The sequence below is a fragment of the Meleagris gallopavo genome, chromosome 1 (assembly GCF_905368555.1).
Source record: "Meleagris gallopavo chromosome 1, MGAL_WU_HG_1.1, whole genome shotgun sequence".
NCBI lineage: Eukaryota > Metazoa > Chordata > Aves > Galliformes > Phasianidae > Meleagris > Meleagris gallopavo.
In genome coordinates this window covers 152,564,889-152,590,186 of record NC_139404.1, presented here as the reverse complement: position 1 = coordinate 152,590,186, position 25,298 = coordinate 152,564,889, and the positions used below count along the sequence as shown (strand labels likewise).

The 25,298-nt window shown below is 37.4% G+C and overlaps 1 protein-coding gene and 1 long non-coding RNA gene across 18 annotated transcripts in view; one reads left to right on the top strand and one right to left on the bottom strand.

Moving 5' to 3' along the window:
• The window catches only part of LMO7 (LIM domain 7), a 131,583-nt gene that overhangs the window by 64,266 nt on the left and 42,019 nt on the right, over window positions 1–25,298 (top strand). For 16 of the 17 annotated variants that reach the window (XM_085215724.1, XM_085215719.1, XM_085215727.1 and 13 more), the window contains exons 5-8: window positions 22,536–22,566; window positions 22,965–23,078; window positions 23,545–23,743; window positions 24,943–25,195. In XM_085215724.1, coding sequence (XP_085071850.1) covers window positions 22,536–22,566; window positions 22,965–23,078; window positions 23,545–23,743; window positions 24,943–25,195 — 597 coding nt within the window. Of the gene's footprint in view, window positions 1–16,669; window positions 16,784–22,535; window positions 22,567–22,964; window positions 23,079–23,544; window positions 23,744–24,942; window positions 25,196–25,298 lie in introns of those variants that run through there. The other variant, XM_085215728.1, reaches the window with a different exon arrangement.
• On the bottom strand, window positions 433–16,537 carry LOC146545712 (uncharacterized). Its single transcript, XR_014880891.1, has 3 exons — window positions 15,320–16,537; window positions 11,107–11,183; window positions 433–10,280 (listed from the first exon to the last, which is right to left on the bottom strand). It is a non-coding gene; the product is annotated as an uncharacterized LOC146545712 (long non-coding RNA).

The following is a 25,298-nucleotide window of genomic DNA, read 5'->3' as shown; positions in this document are numbered from 1 at the left end:
TACTTAACTTCTATTAATATTATTAGGATGGGATTATATTTAGAGTAGGTTTTGAGTGAAACAAAGAGTTCTGATAAGGTAGCTGGAAATATCTCAGAACGTACTGTGTTTCTGAATATGATATTTGAATAAGACCTTCAACTTTTTGCTTCTGTGTACTTCTTTACTTATTCAGCATCAAACTTGTATGCTAAATTATGAAAAAACATATAAAACAAGCAGAAAATCTTGACTGAGAAATCTGGCTGAATTGGAATTAAGTGCATAAACCAGGTGAATTAATAGAGCTCTGATTTTAACCATGGCATTTCTAACTTCTAGATAGTTTTAACTATCGATCTAGTTCCTTCTGAACAACTATTTATTATAGTTTCCTAAAGCAAAAAATAATCCTGGGGGGGGAAAAAAATGGATGCAGTGCTTTCTCTAGGACAAAGATCTATGTATTTAAAGCCATGCAGAGAGGAGTAACAACTGTCATGCTTGCCCTTGTGTGCATGAATTTCAGATGCTAAACTTCTGAGACAGGCTCTCTTACAGCCTCTCTTCAGAGGTAATACTTCATGAATTGAAGGTATGAAAAAAAAATGTTTGGAAGATAAATGTTTAAAATAAAGCTTGAAAATGAAATGCTTGTTAAGTGATGTGATTATAAACCTGTATTCTGTGTCTATCTACCTGTCCAGAGCAGAAAAAAAATTAGTGTAGTTTTCTTATGATTAAGCTTTAAAAAGAATGAGTAATTATACAGAGTTATACAGACAAACTTTTTAAAACAGATGTACAGAATTTCTACAAGCCATATCACAAGTGTTGCCCCTTACTAAGCCACCCTTTCCTCTTTCGGGCTGTCAGAAGTAAGCTGCCTTAGCACTGGGTTAAACCAAACACAAAACATCCTCTGGTACCTGCTTTCTTTATCCCATAAGTCGCATGACAGTAACACCAGCGCTTCCTTTCAATGGTGAAATTTCCTCACTTGTCTTTTCTGGTGCAACTGCTAAATGCCCAGATATTGTTGGATTCTGAAAATACCACTGAAGCAGTTGCAAAAAGGGGTTGAAAGCAGATGTAACATCTGCCAGTCGATGTTCTTTGTATCTTAAGAAAATAGCTGCACACTATCAAATAGACTCGAACTTTTTACATGAAAACGTATCTTATTTTTGTGTATAAATTGATATTCCTCATAACTTCATGTTCTTCAACGACTGTTCTTCAGGAACATGCTGACTTTCCTGATTCCACTTGTGTTGCTCTTTCATAGAATTATAGAATGGCTTGGGTTGGAAGAGGCCTTTAAGATCATCTAGTTCCAACCCCCCTGCTATAGACAGGGACACCTCCCTCTAGACCAGGTTGCTGAAAGCCCCATCCAGCCTGGCCTTGAGCGCTTCCAGGGAGGGGACATCTACAACCCTCACTGGACAGTCTGTTCCAGTGTCTCACTACCCTCACAGTAGAGAATTTCTTCCTGATATCTTTGAAGATACTTTCTTCTAAAGGGTCAGTGAAGGCAAAGTCAAATTTTTATTCATATATGATGAATGTTACTGCTGCTGAATAGATCATTTAAGAATGCAGTCTCTATAAGAAGCCCTAAAAAGATGGTCTTTTGAGTGCGGAATTATTGTCAGCACTCTTAGGAATTTCTTTTTCTAACCTGTATCATCTGCAGTCATGTTGATGCCTACATATGAATCTCAGCAGTCTTTAGAAAGATTGGTTCTGTTCTTCCTAATGCTGCAGTAGGAATGAAAGCTTTTACCAGAATGTACTGTGGAAAAAAAAATGAGTTGAGAAACAGAGAGTGCTATTTAAAAGAAACAGTGGTTTGGTAGGAAGAAACAGAGGGTCTCTGGCTCTTTGAATGCTTGTAATTCAATCATGAATCCTGAACAATCAAGTAAAAAAGAGAACGGGAAAGTGAGGTTGGAGGAAGATGATATATCTATTTATATGCATATATGCATATAACGGAAAGTTTCAATTGTGAAAGCAGTGCCACATCTCAGCCTTTGGGGGATTTCTTTAGGCTTGCTTTGCCAACAGCACTCAGCAGTTTGAACTGTCTGGCAATTGACTTAACTAAAGGTTTGAGAGGTAATGAGAAACTCTTTTGAGAGTCGTATTCCATTTTGTGCTTCACAAAGAACTGTCATATTTTAAATTTTTATGTAGTTTGTCTAACCAAAAGATAGCGATTCAAAAAAAAAAAAAAAAAAGCAAGTCAATTTGTAGTCATGTTGCTCAGAGTTCAGCTTTGTTGTTGATAGTATCAAATTTATATTTGAGTCTTGCATATCTAATATTCTTGTAGACTTGCTATACTTCCTTGAATTTTTTTTAAACCCAAGAACTTCAGGTTTATAATGAGAGCACATGATGGCTCTGAGCCTGAGTCTGCTGTACTGATTTAATTTTTCTAAGAAACACACAATATGAGTTGAAAAAGCTAGTTATAATTTGCCTTAAAAACAAAACAACAAAACAAAAATACCTACCCCAAACACACAAAAGGGATCCACCCTTTCCTGCCTTTTTTTATTCTGTGTAGAACAGAAAGTCGTGTACTGGATGAAAGCCAGTGCAAGAAAAACGATAATACTTGTGTAAAGTCTCCAGATTCTACCAGAAGGACTGAAAAGTCAATCAACCCAAAGGCACAAAGAGAGTATGTTTGAATTCAAGTTGAGGGGAAAGGAATGGAAGACAGGGTTTTCTGAAATTAAAGCCTTTTAACCAAAATTTAATTAAAATAATGAATGCTGTTTTTTAAAAGTAATTTTCTGACTTCTAGGGAAATAACATTTCTTGCACATGTGGTTGTAATAAGTTTTTATTGTGGTAACTAAGTTTCCTAGTGATACTTCCCTATAAATGGAAAAATGCAGCACCATCAATTCAGAATGACTTTAGAAATGTTCCTATGACTCTGTAAGTGTGGAAATTTCCTCTTTGCTGTGGGCATTTTCATATACATGAGTTATATTCACATATCCTATTTCAAACATTAAAATTGTTGTATTTATATTACTCGTGAAAACTTCAATATCATGTATTTCATGTTTAACTTTTATTAACTCTAGTAATTGTTAGGCAGAGTTAACAATGAAGATGAGTATATTTCATCAGTCACGTCCAACTATTGTGCTCAGTGTACAACACTCACACGTCACTAATTTGCATTAGCTTTTAAATCATTTCAGTAAAACCGTTGGAGGTAATCAAATACGTTCCAGACTTTGAACTGTACCTGCCAGGGTTAACCTCCAGCTTTTCAGTGTAAAGGCTATAAAAGGTTGGGTGTGGTACTACTTAATCTTTGAACTTTCTCTGAAGTTTCTAATCATGAAGAGAAATGTCTGAGATGGTTCACTTTTTCTGTTGAGTGATTTAACAGGTAATCTACCATTTAATGGGACCATAATCTTGATGGTGTTTGATTACCATTTATCTATTTTGTGAGATGATTTTGCTGAAGGAATGAAATCTTCTAGGGTTCTATATTTGTGCCTAGAAGTGTACAGAAAATTGCCTTAATGCATTTGGAAAAATGACATTAGTGTGTGTTAGTAATGCAGAGTATTTCAGGTATCTTTAGTGACATGTATTCCTAACCTTACATGGGAAATTAAATATCTATGCTACAAAACTGAATGATTTGCTGAAGGAAGTTGCAGTAACTTTTTGCTGAAAGATGACATTTTAAAAGTATCTATGAAAAAATGGTTTTGTACGCTCAAAAAACTTACTACTAGAAGCCTTTACAATGCCTTTCAGTGTTCTTTTCAGTGCTTTTTTTTTTTTTTTTTTTTTTTCTTTGTACTAAGAGAAGAATCTTCCAACCTTTTAGGATCCCTTGAGCACCTGTATTCATTTGTAAGCATGCACATGTCTCTTAGCTTCTTAGGATATAATTCAGTTTACAAAACAAGGCAATCAAGTTGGATGAGCAGTAGTGAGTTATGAAGCAAGATACAGATAAAACCTGCATTTTTGCTCTTCTTTGTTGTGGGCTTGTTTTGTTTGTTTAGATAGAAAACTTCAGTTGTGTCTGAGTTTGGGAGTTAATGGACTTCTATAAAGAATAAGCTTGCATTACCTTCATGTCAATTATACAGAAACATGTGCACAACTTTACTGTCTTTAGTTGCACTTTACTGCTAAATTGCTGAAGTAGAATGAAAAGAAAAAGCTCTTATTTTATATATGAAGTGAAGCTGACTTAAACCTTTTAGTGAATACAAGAATTTGTCAATTAACTGTACTCTGTGGGTAGACAAAGTAAATCTGAACAGTGTACTGATATCTGTAGATCTTATTCAATATCAAGTCCTGCTTTGGGCCAGTCTTATTCCTTTATTATGATTAATACTATTGTTACAGTGCTTTCAGAGATTTCAACTCATTTTTACTGCTTAACTGAAGCACTCAAATAGTGTTCTTCAAGGTCCTATTTACAGATTTTCTACTGAGTATTACAGTACAATAAGAAATGCAAATATCTTTACAGAGCACATATTGAGCTGGCTGCAGGCTTTTTTTTTCCGTGCTGTAACTGAGACCAGTTAAATGAAATTGTCATGTCACATGGTTAAAAGAGAGCGCTTTGTGGAGAGGAGACTGCTAAATAGCAGCATGCTTAGCCACATAAAGGCATGATCTTTTTTTAATAATAGAGATCTTCAATGTCCTTTAATTAAAAAAAAAAAAAAAAAACATTTAAAAAGGAAGAAAAAAAAAAACAACAAAAAAACACAAAACAACAAACCAAAAACCAAAACCCACATCTAAAGAACTCTTCACCATTTCTCCATGCTGAAAAAGCTGGACTACAAAGCTCCAGCTGCAACCATCTTACTGGCCTCCCCACTCGATTTACTGTATTTTAGTAATGTCTTGTTTTGCACTGAACTGAATGTGGCCACTATATGTGGCATAACAAGCACTGAGGAAAGCAAAGATGATCATGACCATCAGTCTTGACCCACATTTCTTTTCCTACCATCCTCCAGGCCCTGCTCCTCACCCCACTGTGCCATTGCAGGGGCTGGTTATTTCTAGCTCAGGACTGGGACTTTGTCCTCCTTGAAAATCACAAGGTTTCTACACGGCCAGTCCTCTAAACTCAGCCCTACCCTCCGAGTAGTGGCTCTGCCCTCCTGGTGCTCCCATCAGCTTGGTGCTGGGGTGTATCAGAAACTGACTCAGAAGGAAAAATGTGAGAGTCACTGTAGCATGTTACTTGGACTAGAGTAAAGAGGTTAGTAATATGCATTGTATTTCCCCTTTCCTTTCCCTTCTAGAAAAGACGTCTAGTGAATGTAAACACATACACACCTTTGAACCCAGTACGGAAAGATACTCATCAACTGACGTGGATTCCAATGCGTTATATGATAAAATAGTCAACTGGGGTGGGGAAAGGGAGGCTAAGTTCAAAATGCTTTTACTTTTGCAAATGATATTAAATTACAGACAGCCACTTGTGCCTTGTGAATAAGTGCTCAAATATGCTTGTCAGATTTATGATGCAATAATTTATGCTTTTTAACTCTATGACCTGATGATGTCTATGAGATGTTCTCAGCAATGATCGTTTTCTGGGAAGAAGAGATGTGCTTGGTAAAACGTTAGCTAAAAATGCTCAAGTTAACCGAAGGCACAATATATAGTTTGACTTTAAGATGTGATCTGTTTCCATCACAGATCTGTGCAATTAGGGAATTACTGCTTAGTTCTACAAACTAATCCTAATCTGTCCAGATTTATCAGTATAGATTACTCTAGTAAGAAGCTTCCAATGATCTTTTGCTAATTTTTTAGAAATATTGTTCTTTATATGTGTAAAAAATGAGGAAAACTCGGGTTACTTAGGTGAGAACAGGAAAGTCAAAAGAATTCTTATTTCATTTAGAAAATGGTGAAATATGGGACAGATCATGCTATTCAGGACTGAAATAACAGGGTTAATAGTTTTGTGAAAGTATTTGTTCAGTAGCAGTCAAAAAAGAAACAAAACAAAAAAAAACATAAAACAAAAAGCCCCATCCAGAAATAAAACCCAAGCATTGCTAAGAATTATTAGAACTAGAAGAAACAATGGCACATTATTGTGCTGCTGTGGCTAATCTGTAGTTTGCCAGTGTCATACTGGGTGAAGCTTTGGAGCTTGATCACTTGCCTCTTCCTCTCACTTCCCTGAATATCTCAAAAGCCAAAACAGTAGCATTGAAAAATCTTCATCCTCATGACACTTGTACCAAAAATGGGAATTAGCTCCTGTTGGTGGTTTAAATGTGATAGAACTCCTTAGCCAGAAAAGAGGTAGGATGAATCCCTGTTTAAGTCAAGGGAAGGTGGATGAAGTAATGAATAATAAATATGAAAACCTCACTAGGAAATGGTATAACAGCAGTTGAGCTTGTTGCTGCATCTCATTCTTATAAAGCAATCATCCAAATGTGGGGGTTGTAGGTTTCCTTGTCAAACGGTGCAGTATAAGATAAAATATAAGGTAGTGGAGAAGTTCATGGAAGAGAAATCTCTGAAGAATTACTTAATACAGGGAAACCACATCTAGTTTGGGAAGTCCCTGAGGGAGAAGCATCTTGCTTGCTCTGTTTTCACTCTTCCTTAGGCAGCCACTTAACGTTGCACAGGAGGATGGGATCCTGGCTCAGCAGGGTTTTGATATGGCCCTGTGTGGATGTTCCTGACTGAGCTGCAAAGATCACATCCAGTGAAAGCTGGTTTGAACTTCTGTAAATTTACAATATCTTCCTCCAAGAAGCATTACTAAGGAAGGAAATCAGACAAACTTCTATGGAAGCAATTAATTTGCTTTGCTAAATCAGTCAGACAATCTACCATTGTTAAGCTTTAGCAGGAATGGAACATTGTATACAGAGGTATCTGAGGAGGTGATTAAAACTGCAGTCTGGAAGGATCATAAATCTCTTAATCTAGAGATATATATATATATAATTAGAATTCTTAGAATGTTTAACATTTGTCTTTCCTTATTAAACAGTTTGGCATTTTAGTAAAAGCTTTGTAGGAATAATAGGTAGGAATAGGTTAAATTTTCTGCACATAAACTGGCATGCATACTTGCATGAACTACATTCAGAATCATTAGTTAAAACCTACTTATCCTCTAAAAACATCAGTTAATTTAAGATGGTTTGTTACCGATTTTGGCATCGGTAATGTAACTAAGATCACGCATCAGATGGTTATGCAGAAGGCATGCCCATCCATTTTGTATGAGCATAGAATAAGACGCATCAGTAATGAGATTCCTCTGCTGTGCTTATCCTGCAAAGCACTCACTTTTGCTGTGCAGAACATTCTATTCTTTGAAATCTGAGCTCATCATTTGTATTGGATGTTGACTGCTGTTCAGAAATCACATAAGTCCTTAGCACTAGTTATTCATTACTATTATTTGCCATTTCATTATGTTTTTTTTCCTTCAAGAGGAAAATAATATTCTTGCAAAAGAATAGCTTTTGTTTTTATAAACAACATTTTGTCGCTTTGAGACATTCTCCTCTTTTAGTTGTGACCAAATTCCTTTTCTAATGCTATTTGAATAAATTGTGAATGCATTCAACAAGCTAGTTGGTTTAATTAACACATACCCTGTACAGAAATGTCCAGTTTTTCAGATGGTATAGTCAGTTAAAGGTGGTGATTGTCTCAAAAATAATGCAACTGCACTTGTAAAGTTTTCATTGTATTCAGTACTCTTTTTCTGTTGTTCAAGATGGTAAGCCTATGAATCCATGGGCTGATGGCAGCCAATGAGCCCTGCATTCCTGAGCTTTGTTTGCCTGGGTTCGTGTGAGTAATGGCTGCACAGTAGCTGCGCTCAGCTGTGCATGCAGGACGAATTTAGCTTATCCCCTGACTTTGCAGCACCAATGCAGGACAGCAGTGCAGTGTTGGTTTGGATACTTAATTAGGCAGGTACTCTATGTTTATACTGCGTTAGTTGTCTGCCAAAGTCTCTTGATAAATTTCCTTCTTTTAATGGACTGTGTAAGTTTTATCAGGAAAAAAGTTGGAGGGAAGTGTTGGGGCTTCTTGACTTAATCAGAAAGCATATTTACACCATGAGGTTCTATGGTGAAAAGGCAGAGAAGTGTGGTATTTGGAGAAGGTAAAGATAGCTGCAGAAGACTAAATATGAATGCAAGCATTGGATTCCAATTTGTGAAATCCAGTTCAAGTGCCAGTTGTGAAATCTTCACTGAACTGAAACATCAACTGAAATGAGGTTGATAATAGAAGAAAAATTTTAGTGCACCAAATATCCTTTCTCCATAGGATTTTAAGCTTTTCACTTATACTTTTCCCTAAAACATAGAATCATAGAATCACTGAGGTTGGAAAAGATCCACAGAATCACCCAGTCCAACATGAATTCTGCAGCGAAGAACTGCAATGGCTTGAAAAGCTGTCTAAATAGAAATATATACGGAGCATGAAGATATGAAAGAATATAAAAAATTCCAGGCCTATTTTCTTTAAGCAACTCAAATATGAGCACATGACTGAAGATGATTAAGCATAAGTAGGTCAAAAAACAGTCTGCTTCCAATGTAGCATGATCTGTTCAGACAGCACACAGCTTCCTTTCCTTCACTTTGCTTGAACAGAGATGGATCTGCATGATCAAGTGCATTGGGTTGACTTGACTCCTGGGACATGGGAACTCCATGGGACATATCTTCACTACTGTAGCCAGCATCAACCCACCATGATGCCTCTTGAGCGCATTATCCCCATCCCACAAAACATAGTATTTCTCTGCTGTGCTGCTTGGTGTAAATATCTAACCTGAACTCTGCCTCAATTTCTGCATTGTGATATGAGTACTGTTAGAAGGCAATGTACTCAGGACAGAAAGGAATTCAAAGCTAGTGTAAATGAATCCAGTTTGTCTCCTTTAATTAACTGTGATGTATGGAGAAATGGATTTCAGCTGTTCCTAGAAGCATTGCAAGAAATCCATTTTCATGTTGTCAAATACACTGCCTATTAAGGGAGAATGGTTTGCATTTGCATACCTACAGGTGTAGGTTTCATAAGGGAACCTGGACTGAATAGGCTCTGTACAAGCTTAATTCCAGTCCAGGGGATGTGGGAAAGCAGTGAACACACTGAATTTCTCTTCTCTCCTGTTGTCAAGGAATGTATTTATGTGGTTTCCATCATGTAAAAGTGGCATGTTGGTGTCTAATCAGTCAAACAAGAAAGAAGCTAGCTTTTATTTCCTGGAGCAGGAATCTTTCTTATAGAAACATACCAAAGGCATACGTACTTATGTGAGGAGCTTTTGTGTGCAGGATTTTTGTCAGGAAAGCAAATATCTTCAAGCTCCTAGAAACTGTTTGGTCAGGCTTAATTGCATGTAGGCTTTGGCATACAAGGCTTAGTGGAACATGTTCCTGTTATTTGTGCATCTGTAGACACAAGAGAGACAAGGTTCCTTACAAGCAGAATTAAATAGCAATGAGCGTGGTGGAGGAGAGTTACTAAGTAGTGTGTTTTGTTTTTTTTTTTTCTACCTCAAGCCATGAGAGGATTCTCCAGCTAATTATTTCAGGTTACTTCAGCTCTTGGTACTGTGACTTCTTTGTAAATGTATTTTTAATTTCTAGGGCTGCCTTCAATTTCAAAACTAGTGTATTAAGGTCAATATTTACCTGTACAATATCCTAGTCTGCATTTTCCTGTGAGTGAAGAGAGAGTAGCATCACCTCAGTTTTAAGTCCCTTTGCTGTAGGTGATCCACATGCCACCACTTCTGTGGTTTGGAATAGTCTTTTGATTGCTCTCCAGCTATTTTGGAATGGGATACCTGATGAAGATGGCTTCTTTCTGTTTTTGTTCTCCATTGCTCAGGCTTCTCTGCCAGGCAACTTGCAAAACAAACAGCAACACAGGGTCAGCCTCCAAAGAGTACACGCTTTGAAGTAGAGGACAGGTGGCAGTTATTCTTTAATGGTATTACAAAAGGTAGCTGTAGAGGTTTTCATGTATTTCCTTATTAAGGCGTATAACATCCCAACCCTTATATTGAAAAAAATTAGTGGGTACTTATCAGAAAAAAATCAGGTTGTACTTTTCTTAATGGTGGAGGATATACTGAAATTTGTTTGCAGAGACGATTTGAAAGTGTCTGGTTCTTTGAAATTATAGCTTGTAAGTGATGATTCACACAGAAGTGTAAGGCAGATTTGATGTAGATGGTCATCTTAAAGGCCCTGTAGAAGAGAGAGGGCAGAAAATGTTGGTTCATTAAACAAGGCAAATTGCAGCTCATTCTAAAATTAAAAAAAAAAAAAAAAAAAAGTGTACAATATTGTGTTCATGGAGTAGAATTGCTTTTTAGTTTGACTGTGGTAGTGATTGTACTGGAGCTGTCTTATCACTGGTGGTACTCTCTGGTCACTTTTGTTTTTGTGGAAGCACTTCAGTAAGGCTTGGTTATACATGTGAAATGCAGAATCTACTGTGCAAACTGCAATTAGCAAAAATAAAAGCCTTTAAAAAAAATCATAATTTCAAAGCACTTTTCATCTCTAGATACTGCTCTGAAATGAGAAGCGTGTTAGCGAACATATGGGGTGGTATTTGGTTAAACACTCAAAATGAGTGCATTTAAGACTTTATGCAGTAGAATTGAGCACAGAGTATATTTAAATATATGTGCATTCATGTATGCTAAAAGTCTTACTTATTTCACGCATAGCCTGCTGATTTCCATGCTTGTATCAGCCTTCATCAGTGCTAAAATTCCAGCGTCAGTGCTTGAAAAGAGAAGAGATTAGGGAGTGCTCTTGATGGGAATTTTTCTCTCTTTGTAGAGGATGACACCTCATGTCTTTAATCTGTTGTTCTTTGTTTCTGGCAGCTTTTCTTCAGGAAACATTGCTTGGATTTTGTTCAAATCTTTATTATACAGAAAACTCAAATATATTCACCTGCGTACCTGTTCTGTGTGTGTTAGTTGTTGTGCTTTTTCCCCCCGCCTCTTAAGAAGCTTAGGTAACTGTGTAATTAAATGAACTATTATTAAAAGTTACATACCTGACATTTTGTTCAGAGTTCCTTCTACAGTTCTGGATTTCTTTCCCTGGGGAAAGCTTCCTCAGATTCTTTCCTATCTGCAAAAAAATTTGAGGTGCATACTTTTACATGTACTCAATGTGCTGTTGTCCAAGAGAAGTGTGATAGAGCTCTTAACGCTTGTAATCTTTTTTTTTTTGACTGAGCAATAAATATCTGACTGCCAGAGTACTTCTGAATCAGTGTCTTCCAATAAATTAACATCCAACAGGTGGCTGGTTTGTTGTAGCATGAGATGTTTCTGGTGGAACTGGTTTATGTTATTAAAAATGAGTCTTGCATAACTTACACTGCAGTATAAGCTATTTTTGAGTATATTAAAAGACTTGTACTCTGCCATAAATAATACTGCCTTGATGATGATGACTGTTGCATCTTTGTACTTTCACTTGCTAAAAACCACTGAGAATACTTACCAAACTTTAAGATACAGTAGATAAGTTGGAGCACGAATTGTATCTGTACTCACGTGTAGGGAGAATAATATGTAAAGAGCTCTCTAACCATATTTTTCATAGCAGCCTTCTCTACCTGTGTATTGCTATGTAGAAAGAAAGAGGAAGTATGTTGCAAAAATATGTAGTGTAGATCTTAATAACCAGGCAGCGTTGCGCGGATAACATGGCTCAGTGGTTTGCCACCTGGCAACCTTTAGTATTATCTGCATATTTGCTTATCTCTCATATATACTATCTCTGAGTCAACAGCCTTCTCCTTAACCATCAGCAGAGACTTATTCATTCTCCTCATTTGAGGATGTTACTGGCTGTTCTTTCATTGTTCCGGTTAACTAACTTTTGTAGTTTTGTTAGTTTGGAGTTGAAAAGAATTGGAGACCTTGGAGTTATTCTGAGTCTTATTATTCCATTGTGCACCCAGACTTCTGAGTTGGCTTCTTGTGTGATTCTTCTTCAGTTGTAACCTGTGTGATTTTTCTTGTTGCAAATATGCTAGCAACTCTAGAATTAAGTGTAATCAAGAAGTGAAACATACAATTCATTTTATTGGAGTACCTTTGCATTTCTCATTCTCTTTATATTTTAAGTCTCAGTGGAGAATAATGAGGACTTAGCTTTTCACTGGAAAATAGTTAATGTTGTCACAGCAGTGTTATTGTTGTGACTTCTAAACTCAAAGAGGACTAAAAACCTAAGATGAAAATGGCTGCTTCTGGAGACATTTCCAAAGTAGCAGATGTGGATTAGCAGTTGCTATGCAACGTGTGGACTCTTTCCTCAGAAGCTGAGCCTTGTTGTAGCTCACTGTTGCCACTGACGTACTTTGCAGCTTAATCTGTAGTCTGATATAATCATTGCAATGATTAAATGCAATAATGATTGTATTCATAGTTAATACGGAGATCCTTAATCTGCAGAAGCCATGGATCCCTAGATGAGAATTCTCAGGTTTCTGCTAACCTTCTCTGGATCAAAAAGTCTGCCCAGTTGTTGTGTGGAAATTGAGGATTTTTGGGTGAAGGATTTTTATAGTAACCTCTTCCAGAACCTAAGGGTTGTTTTCATTATGCAGACTCTGCAGTTTGAGTGACTTCTGGGAAGGATAGCTTACAGCCACCATGTGTGTTTTAAGGAGCCTACTTCTGGCCAGACGGTTGGTGAAATTCTGCAGACAGTGAACTGTAGTTTCCAAGAGTTAATACATTAGTATCTCCTTTTCTCATGAGAAGGAAGACTCTTAATTTAGCATTTACTCATGCACTCATTTAAAAACGTTGGGAATATTGCCATGGCGTCACTTGGAGCAGAATTGGATCTTTTTGTTCCACTCCCTCCCTGCCACCAGATTGAGTTGTAATAGCTTGTTGGAGCGTTTTGGTGGTGTCTAAATTGGTGAATCAAGCTTTCTTCCTCAGTCATTAGTTTCATGCTACAAATTACCTACTTCATGGATACCAGTGAAAAGCAATGGTGTGAGATCATCTACAGTTCTGTGGCTAGGATTATTTTCCTATATTATTAATTTTGTCCAAGTTTTTATTTTCAAACTCCTCTAACTGTACTACAGAAACGCCAGCACATTTGATTTCAGTAGGTTGGGATGCTCAGAATATTGCATTATATAAATTCTCCAGCCTCAGAGTTATATGGTTAGGCTAGCTTTTTTTTTTTTTTTTTTTTTTTTTTTTTTTTTTTTTTGCCTCCCACACAGACCTTCTAACATTCTGGCAAAGCAAGAATTTGGACATCTACCCATTCTCTCACTTTGCAGCAAAGAAACATTCATTTTTCCAATATTAAAAACTTGGCCAGAAAACCTGACCCAAAAGTTTAATGTTTTGAGCAAATGTTTAAAAATACTCTCTATCTGACTTGGCTGCTTAAAGTAGCTTTAAAGCACTTTTGTCCACTAGGGCTGATGGTTTCTTTATCCTCCAGAAAGCAAACACTTATCTGGTGATATTGATGGCAACAAATTGAATTTAGTCATTACATACATTACAGAAATAAATCTGAAGCTGTAACTAACCTAAACAAAGAATAGTTAACATCCACATCTTTAAGTAGCTCCATTACATGGATGTGTTGCAGAAACTGAGGACAGGAGATGGGAATTGTGGTGATTAGGGATAAAAGTATTTGGTTACCTTGGATCTTGTCTGCTCCCTTAAACAACAGGGCACATTTTTGCTGAGTAGTGCACTTTCAAACTTGATTCTTGTGCCTTGTTTTTGATGGCTTCTGGAGGAGTTGATTCAAGAAATTATATTCTCTTCCAGAATTATTTCTGATAGGGTTGAATAAATTTGTTTGACTGCGTTAATTGAAGCTTTCTTTTCTGGATCTGACTGCCTCCCCCGTATGAAGGTAAATCAAGAAAAGGTAGGAAATGTTAAGGACCACTGTTGGATGCATATGCTTCAACTCAAGCTAATAGGGAACTGGCTTTTGCAAAGAAAAGTCAAGTTCATTCCATGTCTCATGTTTTTATGTGGTGATGTTATCCCTGTTGCTAGGGTAACTCAAAGAAACATAAAATCTGGAAAAATCTCAAAAAGGAAGCATTACAGTTTCTTCAGTGCTTTTTATTTGGTTGTGAGATAATTTGCCAAAATACTACACTGAAAGTCCAGTAGTCTTTTAAAGGTTTTATCCCAAATGCAGACAGTAAACTAAATGATGTGGTCATGCAGTAGTGATTTATTTCTACTGAAGGGCAAATTCCAACATAGCTTTAACTTGTTTCCAAAATGTTTATCATGGAATAAATTGCACTTACCTTGTACATCCATTTTCTCAACTTCACTCTTCCATCTCTACAAATAATCTGAATTCTTTCCAAAATCTCAGCTCTAGCATATTTTCCCAAAAGCTGTGCTTTTAGTAATCCCCCTTTAAAGAACAAATACTTCAGCATTTTAACAATGTGGCTTGAACTTAAAAAGAGGGGCTAGGGTTGACACTGATCCAGTTCTTTTTTCAGATTTTGTCCTCAGCTAGCATTAAAGGATCAATGGTATTCGTGTCAATATTGAGACAGTCCAAGCTAGTAGATATTTCATCTGGTTCAGTTTTTTGCAGTCTCAGTTATTTTGAAGTGCAAAAGAATGGGAAAGTCTGGCCTTTGTAGCTGAGTTGGCTGCCTCTTTTCACCTAGTGGCTGGCAAAAGGCATGTCCTTTCCTGTGTAGCTTAACCAAAACATAATACAGACATCCAAAATAAGATAACCAGTCCAATCTGAACACAGAGTTCATCCAGAGATTTTCCAGAGAATTCTTAGTTTAGAATGCTAAATAAATTTTGTTCTCGTATATAATACTTTGCCAGCATTGCATTTGAATTGCTGTAGAGGAAAACATTAGCCATCAGAAATATGTTCAAGTTACTCTCAGCTCCCGCATTTTCCACATACCCCAAAATGCAGGGGCCCTGTCTGCAGTCTACATTTGCCTGTCTCCTCTCAGAAAGAATAATTCATTTTTGTATGCTTATCTGTTATCTGATCATTGTGGTCCTTTTCAACCCAGGCAATTGTATGAAAAATCAGTCTCTCTCAGTGAGCAAAAATGTGTCATCTGCCAAATCCTAGCAATCCATCAGGGACCACCACTGAATGCTTTTTCCTAACTGAACAATTGTATTAATCCTGGGTAAGAATGCACACAGGCAGTTGCTATGGTATTAGGTACATGGAAAATATTTACCCTAACTTACCTTGCAATGAGTTGTTTATCCATACCCTGAGTGGGTGCAACGGTATCTGAGCAGTACTCAGAGGGAATAAGTGAGTCAGCACTGATGACTATTCTGTAAAATCACCACTAGAATCCCTCTGTTGGAAGTGGGGATATAGGAGTGAAAGTAAAAAGGACAACAATTGTGGAACGATTTAATTAAATAATAGCAAAGTTACATCAGGCAGTAGAGAAGGTGAATATTGATTTTTGTCTTGAAATAATACTGAGTTGCCATGGTTGCTGCAGTTCTGCTAATGCAAATAATATGCTTCATACAGAATATTTTTCTGTAACTTTTAGTACTATTTCTGTGCTAGTTAACAACTGTACATTCATGTATTCTTGTATGTATTTAAAAAAACTCACAGGATCTCACTGAATTGCCTACTTTGATCTTTGTTATACAGCAAGACCCTACAGAAACACCAGCTAACCCTTTTGGAAAGAAAGCTAACACAAGCATGAGTCCCAGTATGGATTTCTTTTCAAATTCATCTTCAAAATTCACACAAAATGATTTAGTGTGGTATGAGAGAACCAAGGGAGAGATCTTCAAAACAGCACAAGCGAAGTTAACATAGATAAACCATGCAAAAAAGGACTAGCTAACAAAGCAACAGTAACAATTACAAATGCTGTACCATTCTTTAATATACCTCAAAATGTGAGCAGGAAGCTCACATTCTCTGCTTCCTCTTTCTCTGGAGGTGTTACTGCAGTGATGCTCCCTCCCTTTCTCCCTGCCAACCCCGGACCTGAGGGGGGTTATCAGCCAGGCTCCTCTGCACAGGCTTGTTCCTTTGGCACTGTTTTTTTTGTTTTGGTTTGGTTTGGTGTTGTTTTTTTTTTTTTTTTTTTGTCAGCTTATTGTTTTGGATTGTTTTGGTTTTATTCGACAGGTATCTCATCTTCCCTGCAATATCCCGAGTATTAGCTTCTTCTCTGGGGAAGCTCGTGGCTTAGACTAAGCTATGAGGAAGTTGGCAGAGATGGACCACCCAGGGAGGGGTAGGAAAAGAGTGTGAGGAAATGGATAATATGAGTGTCCTGTAACTTGCTGGGGCTGATGCACATTTCTAGAAGTGCCTGTTTTTGTTTTGATAAGAGGTTTAAGAATAGCTTGGCAGAATGGATGAGATCAGCTAGGAAGCACCGCTCTCTGAGGTGATGTGATGGGCCGGGCTCTGAGGCAGTGAACCAGGCCATGTTCCCACGGAGGGTGTTGTCCTGCTCAATTCTTTCTCTGCCCTTCCCCTCTTGGGCATTCCTCCTCCTTTCCACCCCTCAGCCCCTTCTTTAGCAGGTGAGGGTGTGGGTTGGGGACAGGCTACTCTGCCAGCAGGGCTGGCGGAGCTTCCTGCTGCATGTTGCTGTTTTTGTAGGGGTATGGAGAAATGCTTTCTGCTGTCATTTTACACCTGACACTGTATACAGTTACAATGTAAGTGGCATGGGGGTGCGGTGGATACGTTGCTATGGAAAGTACATGTGCTTTTTGTATTTATAGAGCAGTCAAGTAGGAAGGTGTGTTTTCCAAAGCTGTTCTCGAGTGCTTCTGCAGTACCAGACCATTTTGTTTCCAGTAATCTCAGCAGTGAGCTGTAGCTCTCGGGGTTGAATATCAATTTGCTGAGAATACAAGCGCTGGCTGGAGGAATGTTCCTTGTGTCTCTGTGCCCATGCCACAGTCCTGCCGTCCATTGAAGCCTTTCTATTCTGAGCAGCATGTGGGAATGCAGTGAAATCCGATAACGGCAATATTAATAGCAATTGAGTAGGTGTCCAAAGAGGTTAAAATTTAGCACGAGCCTGCTGCTAGTTGGATGGACGGCGATGGTCTCCTGCGTGACATACCTTGGTAGTAGTGGGTGGAGAATCCTTCGAACCCTTCAAAATCTTCCTCAGACACGTAAGTTAAGGTGCCGGTGTCGGGATGCAGTGCCTAGAGCTTGGTGAGGAGCTTGCCAGAGGACTTCGGCTACTCCTGAGCTAGGACAGGGGTTGGCCAAGTCTTTTCGAGGTCATCTGGGTGGTGGAAACTCAGCATTGGTCATTAGAAGGTCAGAAGGAGAACACCGATACTTCTCTTGACACAGAAATCTGTGTTCTGTTTGTGAAGTCCTGTATTAGTAAGATATGTAGCATGGAGGAAGGGATGGGTAACAGATAGCTTTGGCAGCTGTTGGGGTTTCTGGGCTATTCGTCACCAAGGGAAGGGTTTGGCACTGGGCACAGTGCATTTGTCACTGGCACATTCCTTTCTATCACTGGGAGTGTCTCTGTCCCTTCTTCCTCCCCGTAAATGGATGCAGAACTTTCTTATCTCTAATGACCCATTACTACTTTTCAGCATATAATTCATTTAGGGAAGGGGAGACTCTGATCTATCTAGATTTTTTTTTTTTTTAAATCCATATCTGCATTTCCAGAATATTTCTACACTAAAAGCAGATACTCAGAAGGCCATCGTTTCCTAAAGGGATGCTACAAAATAATCTTCTAGAGCTGTACTGAGATCTTGTATCTTGGTTTTCTTCTTGAGCCCCACACTGATGTTCTCTCTGGAAAAAATTAAGTCAAGTGTGGGAGTGATCTACTGCTACTAATTGATAGTTTCCAGAATTTAACATGTATTAGATCTAAGAGATCCAAACCAAATTACATGTTTGGAAAACAAAATCCAGACTGTTGGGTATATATATTAAAAGCTTTTGAAATAAGTCGACCTAAACATAACTACTTAAAATACACTGCTTTACTGCAACGAGACACTGAAAATATGTATACAAGTGTTAGCATTTCCAGTGGGTATTTTCTGTAAGTAGTTACCTTAAGAAATCAACTAGACTGTATTACAGTCTGTTAGTTGTATGACTGTCTTGTACAATTTTTATTTTTAAGAATACCTTGAAGTATGTTAAAATAATAGGAAGCTGTCCTCATGCCTCAAACCTGAGCCTCAGCAGAAGACCAGGAAGCAGGCTGAGCCTCTGACTGGGTTGCCATCACTGGGGTCTTTTTGGTTGTTGGCATGGCAAGCTCCTCTTTCACCAGGCCCCTCTCTGCTCCTGTATGGCTGTGTGCCAGACTGGCAGCTGTATACTGACATGCTCACTTGTGCGAGCATGCTGTAAATCAGATGAGCGAGTTAATTTGGGCATTAGAAATGCATATTAGAAAAATCCAAATAGAGAAACTGACTCTTTGGTCCTAATTCACAGCGTGAATCAGAGTTGTGTTGGCATAACCACAGGGCAGCAAACAGAGACGGCTGGAAGGGGAAGAGAGATCAGGAAATCCTTAAGGTAGAGCTGCTGCCAAAGCCTTTGTATTGTCAGGCAGGGACCCTAGTGACTAATTTTGCTATTTAACCTTGAGCAAACAGTGGAACTGGGAATAAATTCCTTGAGCTGTAGCTCAGTCTGTTGTTGCCACATCCATTTCTTTTATTATATAGTAGTCCTTATTAGAGAAGCATTTATCCTCTAAAGCTGACCAAGTGTAAATTATTTTGGTGAATGTGCATTTTGTTCAAATGTAACTAAGGTATTTGGTATCTAAGCATATAATCTACTAACAAGTGCATGTTATTTTTGTCCCATTTGTCTTTTCTCTGTTTGCTAAACGATTGATATAGTTCAGATGATTTTTACAGAAGGTAGTACTTCTCCACGAATGGTTATTTCACATCTTTTGCAGCAGTGTTCAACCTGGAATTGTTCAGTTATGCTTCGTAATTATTAAAATATCCCCCACACTTTATCTCATGGTCTTTAGACTTTTATGCTGCATTTGATATATATTTTCCAGGGTGGTTAATTTTGAAGTTGTTCATAAACTTTTATTGAAACCACTGCCAATACTTAAGGTTCGCACTTCATGAATGAGAAACTGTAAGTTTTGAACTTGAGAATTCTGTGCTAGCTGGAGTTTGACACTGAAGTTAGATTAGGTAACCCAGTCTTCTTTTGAGCTTCAGAATAAGTGCTAAAATATTGAGACTAGTGGGATCAGATGAAGCACACAGTAAAATTATTCCTGTACAATGTTGACTGTTCTCTTTAGCAGCTTCTGTTGCTTAGTTCAGACATCTCTAGTGAAGTTGCATAGTTAGAGAAATGACAAAACCTTTGGGAAGGCAGAGAGATTAATTTTTGAAATTTAATGAAATTATTTAGTAATCAGTGTGGAACTGTCATTTGGACAGGAGCATGCTTCTTTCAGCAGATTGTTTTTAATGTGCATCTTTGATCAAAGCAGCAGCCTGCATATGTTACAGTGCAATGGCATTCATTTATTCAAGCCAGAATAATAACCTTAAATTCATAAAGACTGTTGTTTCCACCAGCTGGCTTCTATCATCATCATTTTGAATTAAAATATCAAATTTCTTTTTAGAATTGTCCAATGTGTGATTGGTGTTTAATTGCATTGATGAAGGTATATCAGCAAGTTGGTTACTCCTTCAGTTGCCAGAACAGCTCTCATGTGGCAAATGTCTGTGTAATCAATGCAGCATGTACACTTTAGTGCTTGTGTTCAGAGACTTATGTTCAAAATAAACTTCTAGCTGTTCATGAGTGTTTAAAAAGCTTAAAATCTGCTTTGCTGAAGTTCTTGCATTCCACATATTATAGCTTATTTCATCAAATACAGTGTGAGAAATGGAAGGTTTTGGCCACATTTTTAGAGCCGGAAAGCTGTGCGTATGAGAAAGGAAGCAGAGGTAAGAGCAGGAGCTCAATGTTAGATAGTAACAGGTTGTCAAAGAAGGTAGGTTCCTGCCTCCTCTCAAAGCTGCAAATGGCTTTGCTATGTTGCAGAAGAGGTTTTCTGCCAGTTATGACTTCTCCTAGCTTAGTGCTGCTGATATGTCTTGTAGTTCAAATCTACACGAGATCATGCATAATACTGCATAATATTTACAGTTTGTGATAACAGTTTATGAAGCAGAAATTCTATTTAGTATAACTGTTTCATAGTGTATCATCACAACATTCTATAAACTTGCTATTTTAAATGCAATATCGGGGCTGCGGGGGTAAGGAGGAAGGGCAGTGGATTGTGCATGCATAGCTCAGGCATGGTTTGTGAGCTTGGCCACAATGTAGATGTACAAGGCTCTTATTTTGCTTGGAGGAAGACAGCAAGTGGATCCAAACTGCATCTTCTGATAGCTGCATGCCTCACAGAGAAGCAGCTGTGAAAACTAAAGGTGACAATTTTTTTTTTAGACGTTCCAGTAAGATAACAGCATTGGATTTCTTCTTTGAGATTTTTTTTTTGTATGTGAAAACAAAATTCACATAGATTTTTGGATTTGCGTGGATTCTGGGACTATACATTACTCATCTGGAGTCCCTCCTCTTTTCCTTTTATGTAAGGGCTATTGAAGAATTAATATATACGTATGTAAATAAGCAACTGATTGCTCTAGATTAGCATGAGATTTCCTGATTTGTATGTTTTTATGCTTGGACTTACCTATCAAAACAAATTGCTTAAAGGATCAGAGGGCAACAGGCATAGCTCGAAGAAATAAAGTGTAATGCATGTAAATTACAAACTTGGAAAAGCTTTGCTAAGGGTAAACAACTTAACAGCTTGCTTCTGTTGTTAGCCTAGCAAACATGTGAATGGACCACTGTCTCCTGTACACGTGTGTGAAATGTTTCTCTGCCTGCATTTGGGGTTCAGTCATGCTTACTAGTTGAACATGAACATTCTTAAGTTTTGCAGTGTTTGTAGCCCGAGTATGCAGGCCTGTTCATGGTTATTTGAGTGTAGATGATATATAAAAATACAAAAACAGCTGAGTGTTCCTCATGTTGCAAATGACCAATATAAATGATCCCAGAGAACTCATGAGGAGCAGAAGTGGGTACCATGTTCAATCACATAGCTTCCTTCTGAAAGCAGGTGTGACCAGCTGAGTACAGCCTATAGTGACTAAAGGCAGAATTTTTCACTGTTTACTGGACTGCTAAAGTTTGGAAGAATACTTCAAGGCATCCTTAGCAAGGGTATGCATGGCCTCTGCTTTTATAATTGCAAATAATGAAGGAAATTCTGCCTAATGACCAAAGAGTGTAAACCTTAAAAAAAAAAAAAAAAAATACTCTCCATCAGATGTGAAAAGAATAATGCTTATGCACTGTGGTGATTCTACAGCCTCATGAGAACAATTTTCTGTTCTCTGCTTAGTAACCAGCCTGTCTGTAGTCAACACATTAGGTAACAACCATAGCACATACATCTGAAAAGAAATCCATGTGCTCATGATGAAGACAAAACATTTTTCCAATAAATGCTCAATAAAAAATATAAGTAAAAGAAGTACAACAGCAATGTATTTTGGGAGGGTTTTTATACCTATACATGTACGTATTTGACATTAAGAGATGTGTCATTGCACAGGTCAGCTGCATCTCATGATTTTGTGCTCATGGCTGCCTGATTTCTTCATGATGGGCATGACCACCCCATCAGTACTGAGTGCGAAGGTGCTCTCCACAAACATGGGGAAAGAGAATAAACAGTGGCTGTTTGAACTATGTCGAGTTGTGTTAAGTGTTTGTCTGAAGAGTGCTGTCTATGCTGTCCAAACCCTGTAGTAAACTATGTGACCTGACGCATCACAGGTCTGAATCTTGAACTCTGTGTATATCTTTCTGCCACTGTATATGACTTCCACACCTTTTTGTTTGAATCTTCTCACCCTAATAACTGCTAGTGCTTGGTGGGTGTCTTTTTTTTTTTTTTTTTTTTTTTTTTTTTTTTTTTTGGAAAATGTAATACAATGGGAGGGAAAGTAATTTGCTTTCATATGGAACTGAAGCTCTTCCTGGATAGGAAGTATATTACCCAGACATTTGCTTATTTTCCATGTTGTTGCTGGTAACTAGAAACCTAAGCGAATTGAAAGAGCCTAGAACCTTTCTGAATTGTTCTCAAATCAGAATCTTTAATGGTTTCTTGCTTTATCTGTAATGCTTAAAATAGTATAGTTATGCCTGAGAATTTGAAGTGTGTTGCTATTCTTTTTTTTTTTTTTTTTTTGGAAGAGTCGTAGTTTTATGTTTTATATAGATTCTGGTCAAGCTGCAAACCTTTTAAATCTTGAATAATAAATAAACTTAATCAGACTGTAAAACTGTTTTGTTTTCTTTTTCCTCATTCCTTCACTCCTTCAGACCAGAGGAGACCAACAGAAGAGTGAAAAACGTAAGACGTTCACTTCAATTCTATTTGAAACAATTTCTCACTAATTTTGATTAAATATATTTTTAAAATATTTCTGATGTTTCTGTTTGTGATTATTGTGCTTATTTTATTCTTCAGCTGTTCATTCAAATTAGTGCCACATTATGGTCATTTCTATGGGTCTTAATTTTTGAAATAAATACAGTAATTATATAGCACTTGCACATGATTACTTGCATTATGCTGTATATAATATAGCACTTTAAATGGTTTTGATGGAAGTTCTAGCAAACACTGTAGACAAGATTTTTATATTTAAATGTGGAAAATCTCTTAGTAACATGGAGAGATGCTTTAACGCTGGTTGAGAAGGAATCAAGTGAACTTCATATTTTGTTTTGTTTATTTTATGTTCCTAGGTTTTGATTACACTATATTGGCTGGGGAGAAAAGCACAAAGTAACCCTCACTATAATGGTCCATATCTCAATCTTAAAGCATTTGAGAAGTTATTAGGGCAAGCATTGACTAAGGTAAGGAAAACATTAGAAGTGGTAAATAAATACCCTGATTTCGTACTTTGCAGCTCTTTACAACACAAAATAATCTCTTGGTGGTTTAATCTTAGTCATAATTTGGGAACTACTATCACAATGTTTTCTTGTTTTTTGTTTGCTGTCAAAGGCTATGTAGAAAGAATGAGTTTTAGCTTACCCTGGTTCTTCTGATACCAATGTAATCAAGAAATTCAGAGCCCATCCCCTGTGATTGGTTGGTAGATCGTGAATAAGCCTTGTCTTGATTCTAGTTGGCTGAAATTGACAGAAATTTAAGAATTTGTTTTAACTCATCTATTCAAGCTTTTCTATTTTTCAGGGATTGACGTTGGTAAGTTTGTTAGTACAGTCAAGACGCATTTTTAAAATTTCTGAGTGCAAACTCACTAATAATATTCTGCCTTAAACTATATGAAGGATCTTTCAAAATTTACTCCCATAGGCACTTGAAGAGTCCAGCCACCTAAACAGAAGTGGTAGGGATAGTGGGTACGGTGATATTTGGTACGTGGATCGAGGAGAACCTTTTCCATCTTCAGCAAGCCACAAAAGAGACGATTCTTTTGATAGCTTGGACTCTCTTGGCTCAAGATCCTCCACAAGCTTTTCATCAGACATAACCTTGAAAGGTGGCAGCGAAGGTATGTTTTCCTCTTTTAAATCTTTTATAAACACATCTTATAAAAGTGGGAAAAGACAGTGTATGGACCTAGTATTACAGGTGCCTAATACTTAAAGTGACTTGGAATGCAACTCTAATTTTGCAACTGCCACAGGTTGTGTTTTCCTAAAGCAAATATTGACCTTTAACAGTTGATACAAGTAAAGCAGTGCCCACAGGAATGTTACTAGGAAGGGCTGTTAATAGTCATGCTTCCACTGTCACGTCAGGATGTGTGTCCATATGGGATATTTTCCTATAGTTCAGGGAAATAGTTGTGAGAATTCAGATCCTGGTGAGTTCACCTAAAACTGCAACAGTTTCAAAAATTTCTTGCCTTGTTCCTATCATGGATATATCATATATCTATATTTTCACTTGATTTGTGAACATTCAACATAAGCAGTGTTTTTCCCACCCAGGTAAAAAAACTGAATAGTAGTTCTTATTTTTGATATTTTAATTTATCATGGGGGAAAAAAGGTAACAAGATCTGTGACGCTAGTTCCCTATAGCTCTAGGGAACTCTAACCTGTGTTATTTTTCTCACAGATTTAAAATGCAGAATTAACTTGTGGTCTAACAATATAAAAACAGTGAGATTTTGGATCTTATTCCTTTTGTGTAAATTAAAACTATTGGATCAGACACATCACATACAGCATCTCTGATCTGAGCAAAGTAACATATGTAGCGATGTTACATATGTGACATGTACCCAGGGTTTTTAATGGATGTTAATATGCTGAGATTAGCATATTTCTTTTCTTTGCTAGTAAGTTGGTTTTGATAGTAAATATGAGTTGCAAATGTGTTTTTAATTGGAGAGAAAAAAAAAACACACAAAAACAAACCCAAAAACTTCTCTGCTGTTTTATTTCTTTAATTTAGAGGACAGTGCTTTATTTCCTGCAAGCAGCAGTGATAGTGAAAGAATGGAATGAATGTAGCATGAGGATGCAAACCAAATTCAGCTTAACAGACCTTATCACAGCCTCAGAACAAATTTCTAAAAATACCTTACCTTACCTACAGTCCTATCAGTAGTTCAGCAACTTTGCAGGGGAAACATCTCAAACATGCAGTTAAACTGATTTTAGGATATTTCAATGTAACTTTTAGAAGCTCTTACCTAGAGAATAACATTTGTGCCGTCTATTTTCTCCTATGTCCTCTTAGGTTGTGATAGTGACACAGACTCAGAACTGCCTTTCAAGATGCGCGACTCCCATAAAGATGACAGGTCCTATCGAAGGATTTCTGTAATCGAACCAAAACCTGCTACTGACTTCAATCGCTTCTTACCCACTAAAAACAAGCAGCCAACATATATGCCAGCACCCCTAAGGAAGAAAAGAACAGAGAAGAATGAGGACAATAGGAGGAGTTGGGCAAGCCCTGTCTACACAGAGTCAGATGGGACATTTTCAAGGTACTGGTGTGCGCAGTCTTTGTAAAGCAGAATTTCATTTGTATTTTTAACAAATGTTTACTTTATTAGTTAATGAAAAAAAGCTGCTGTCGCTACAATTGAA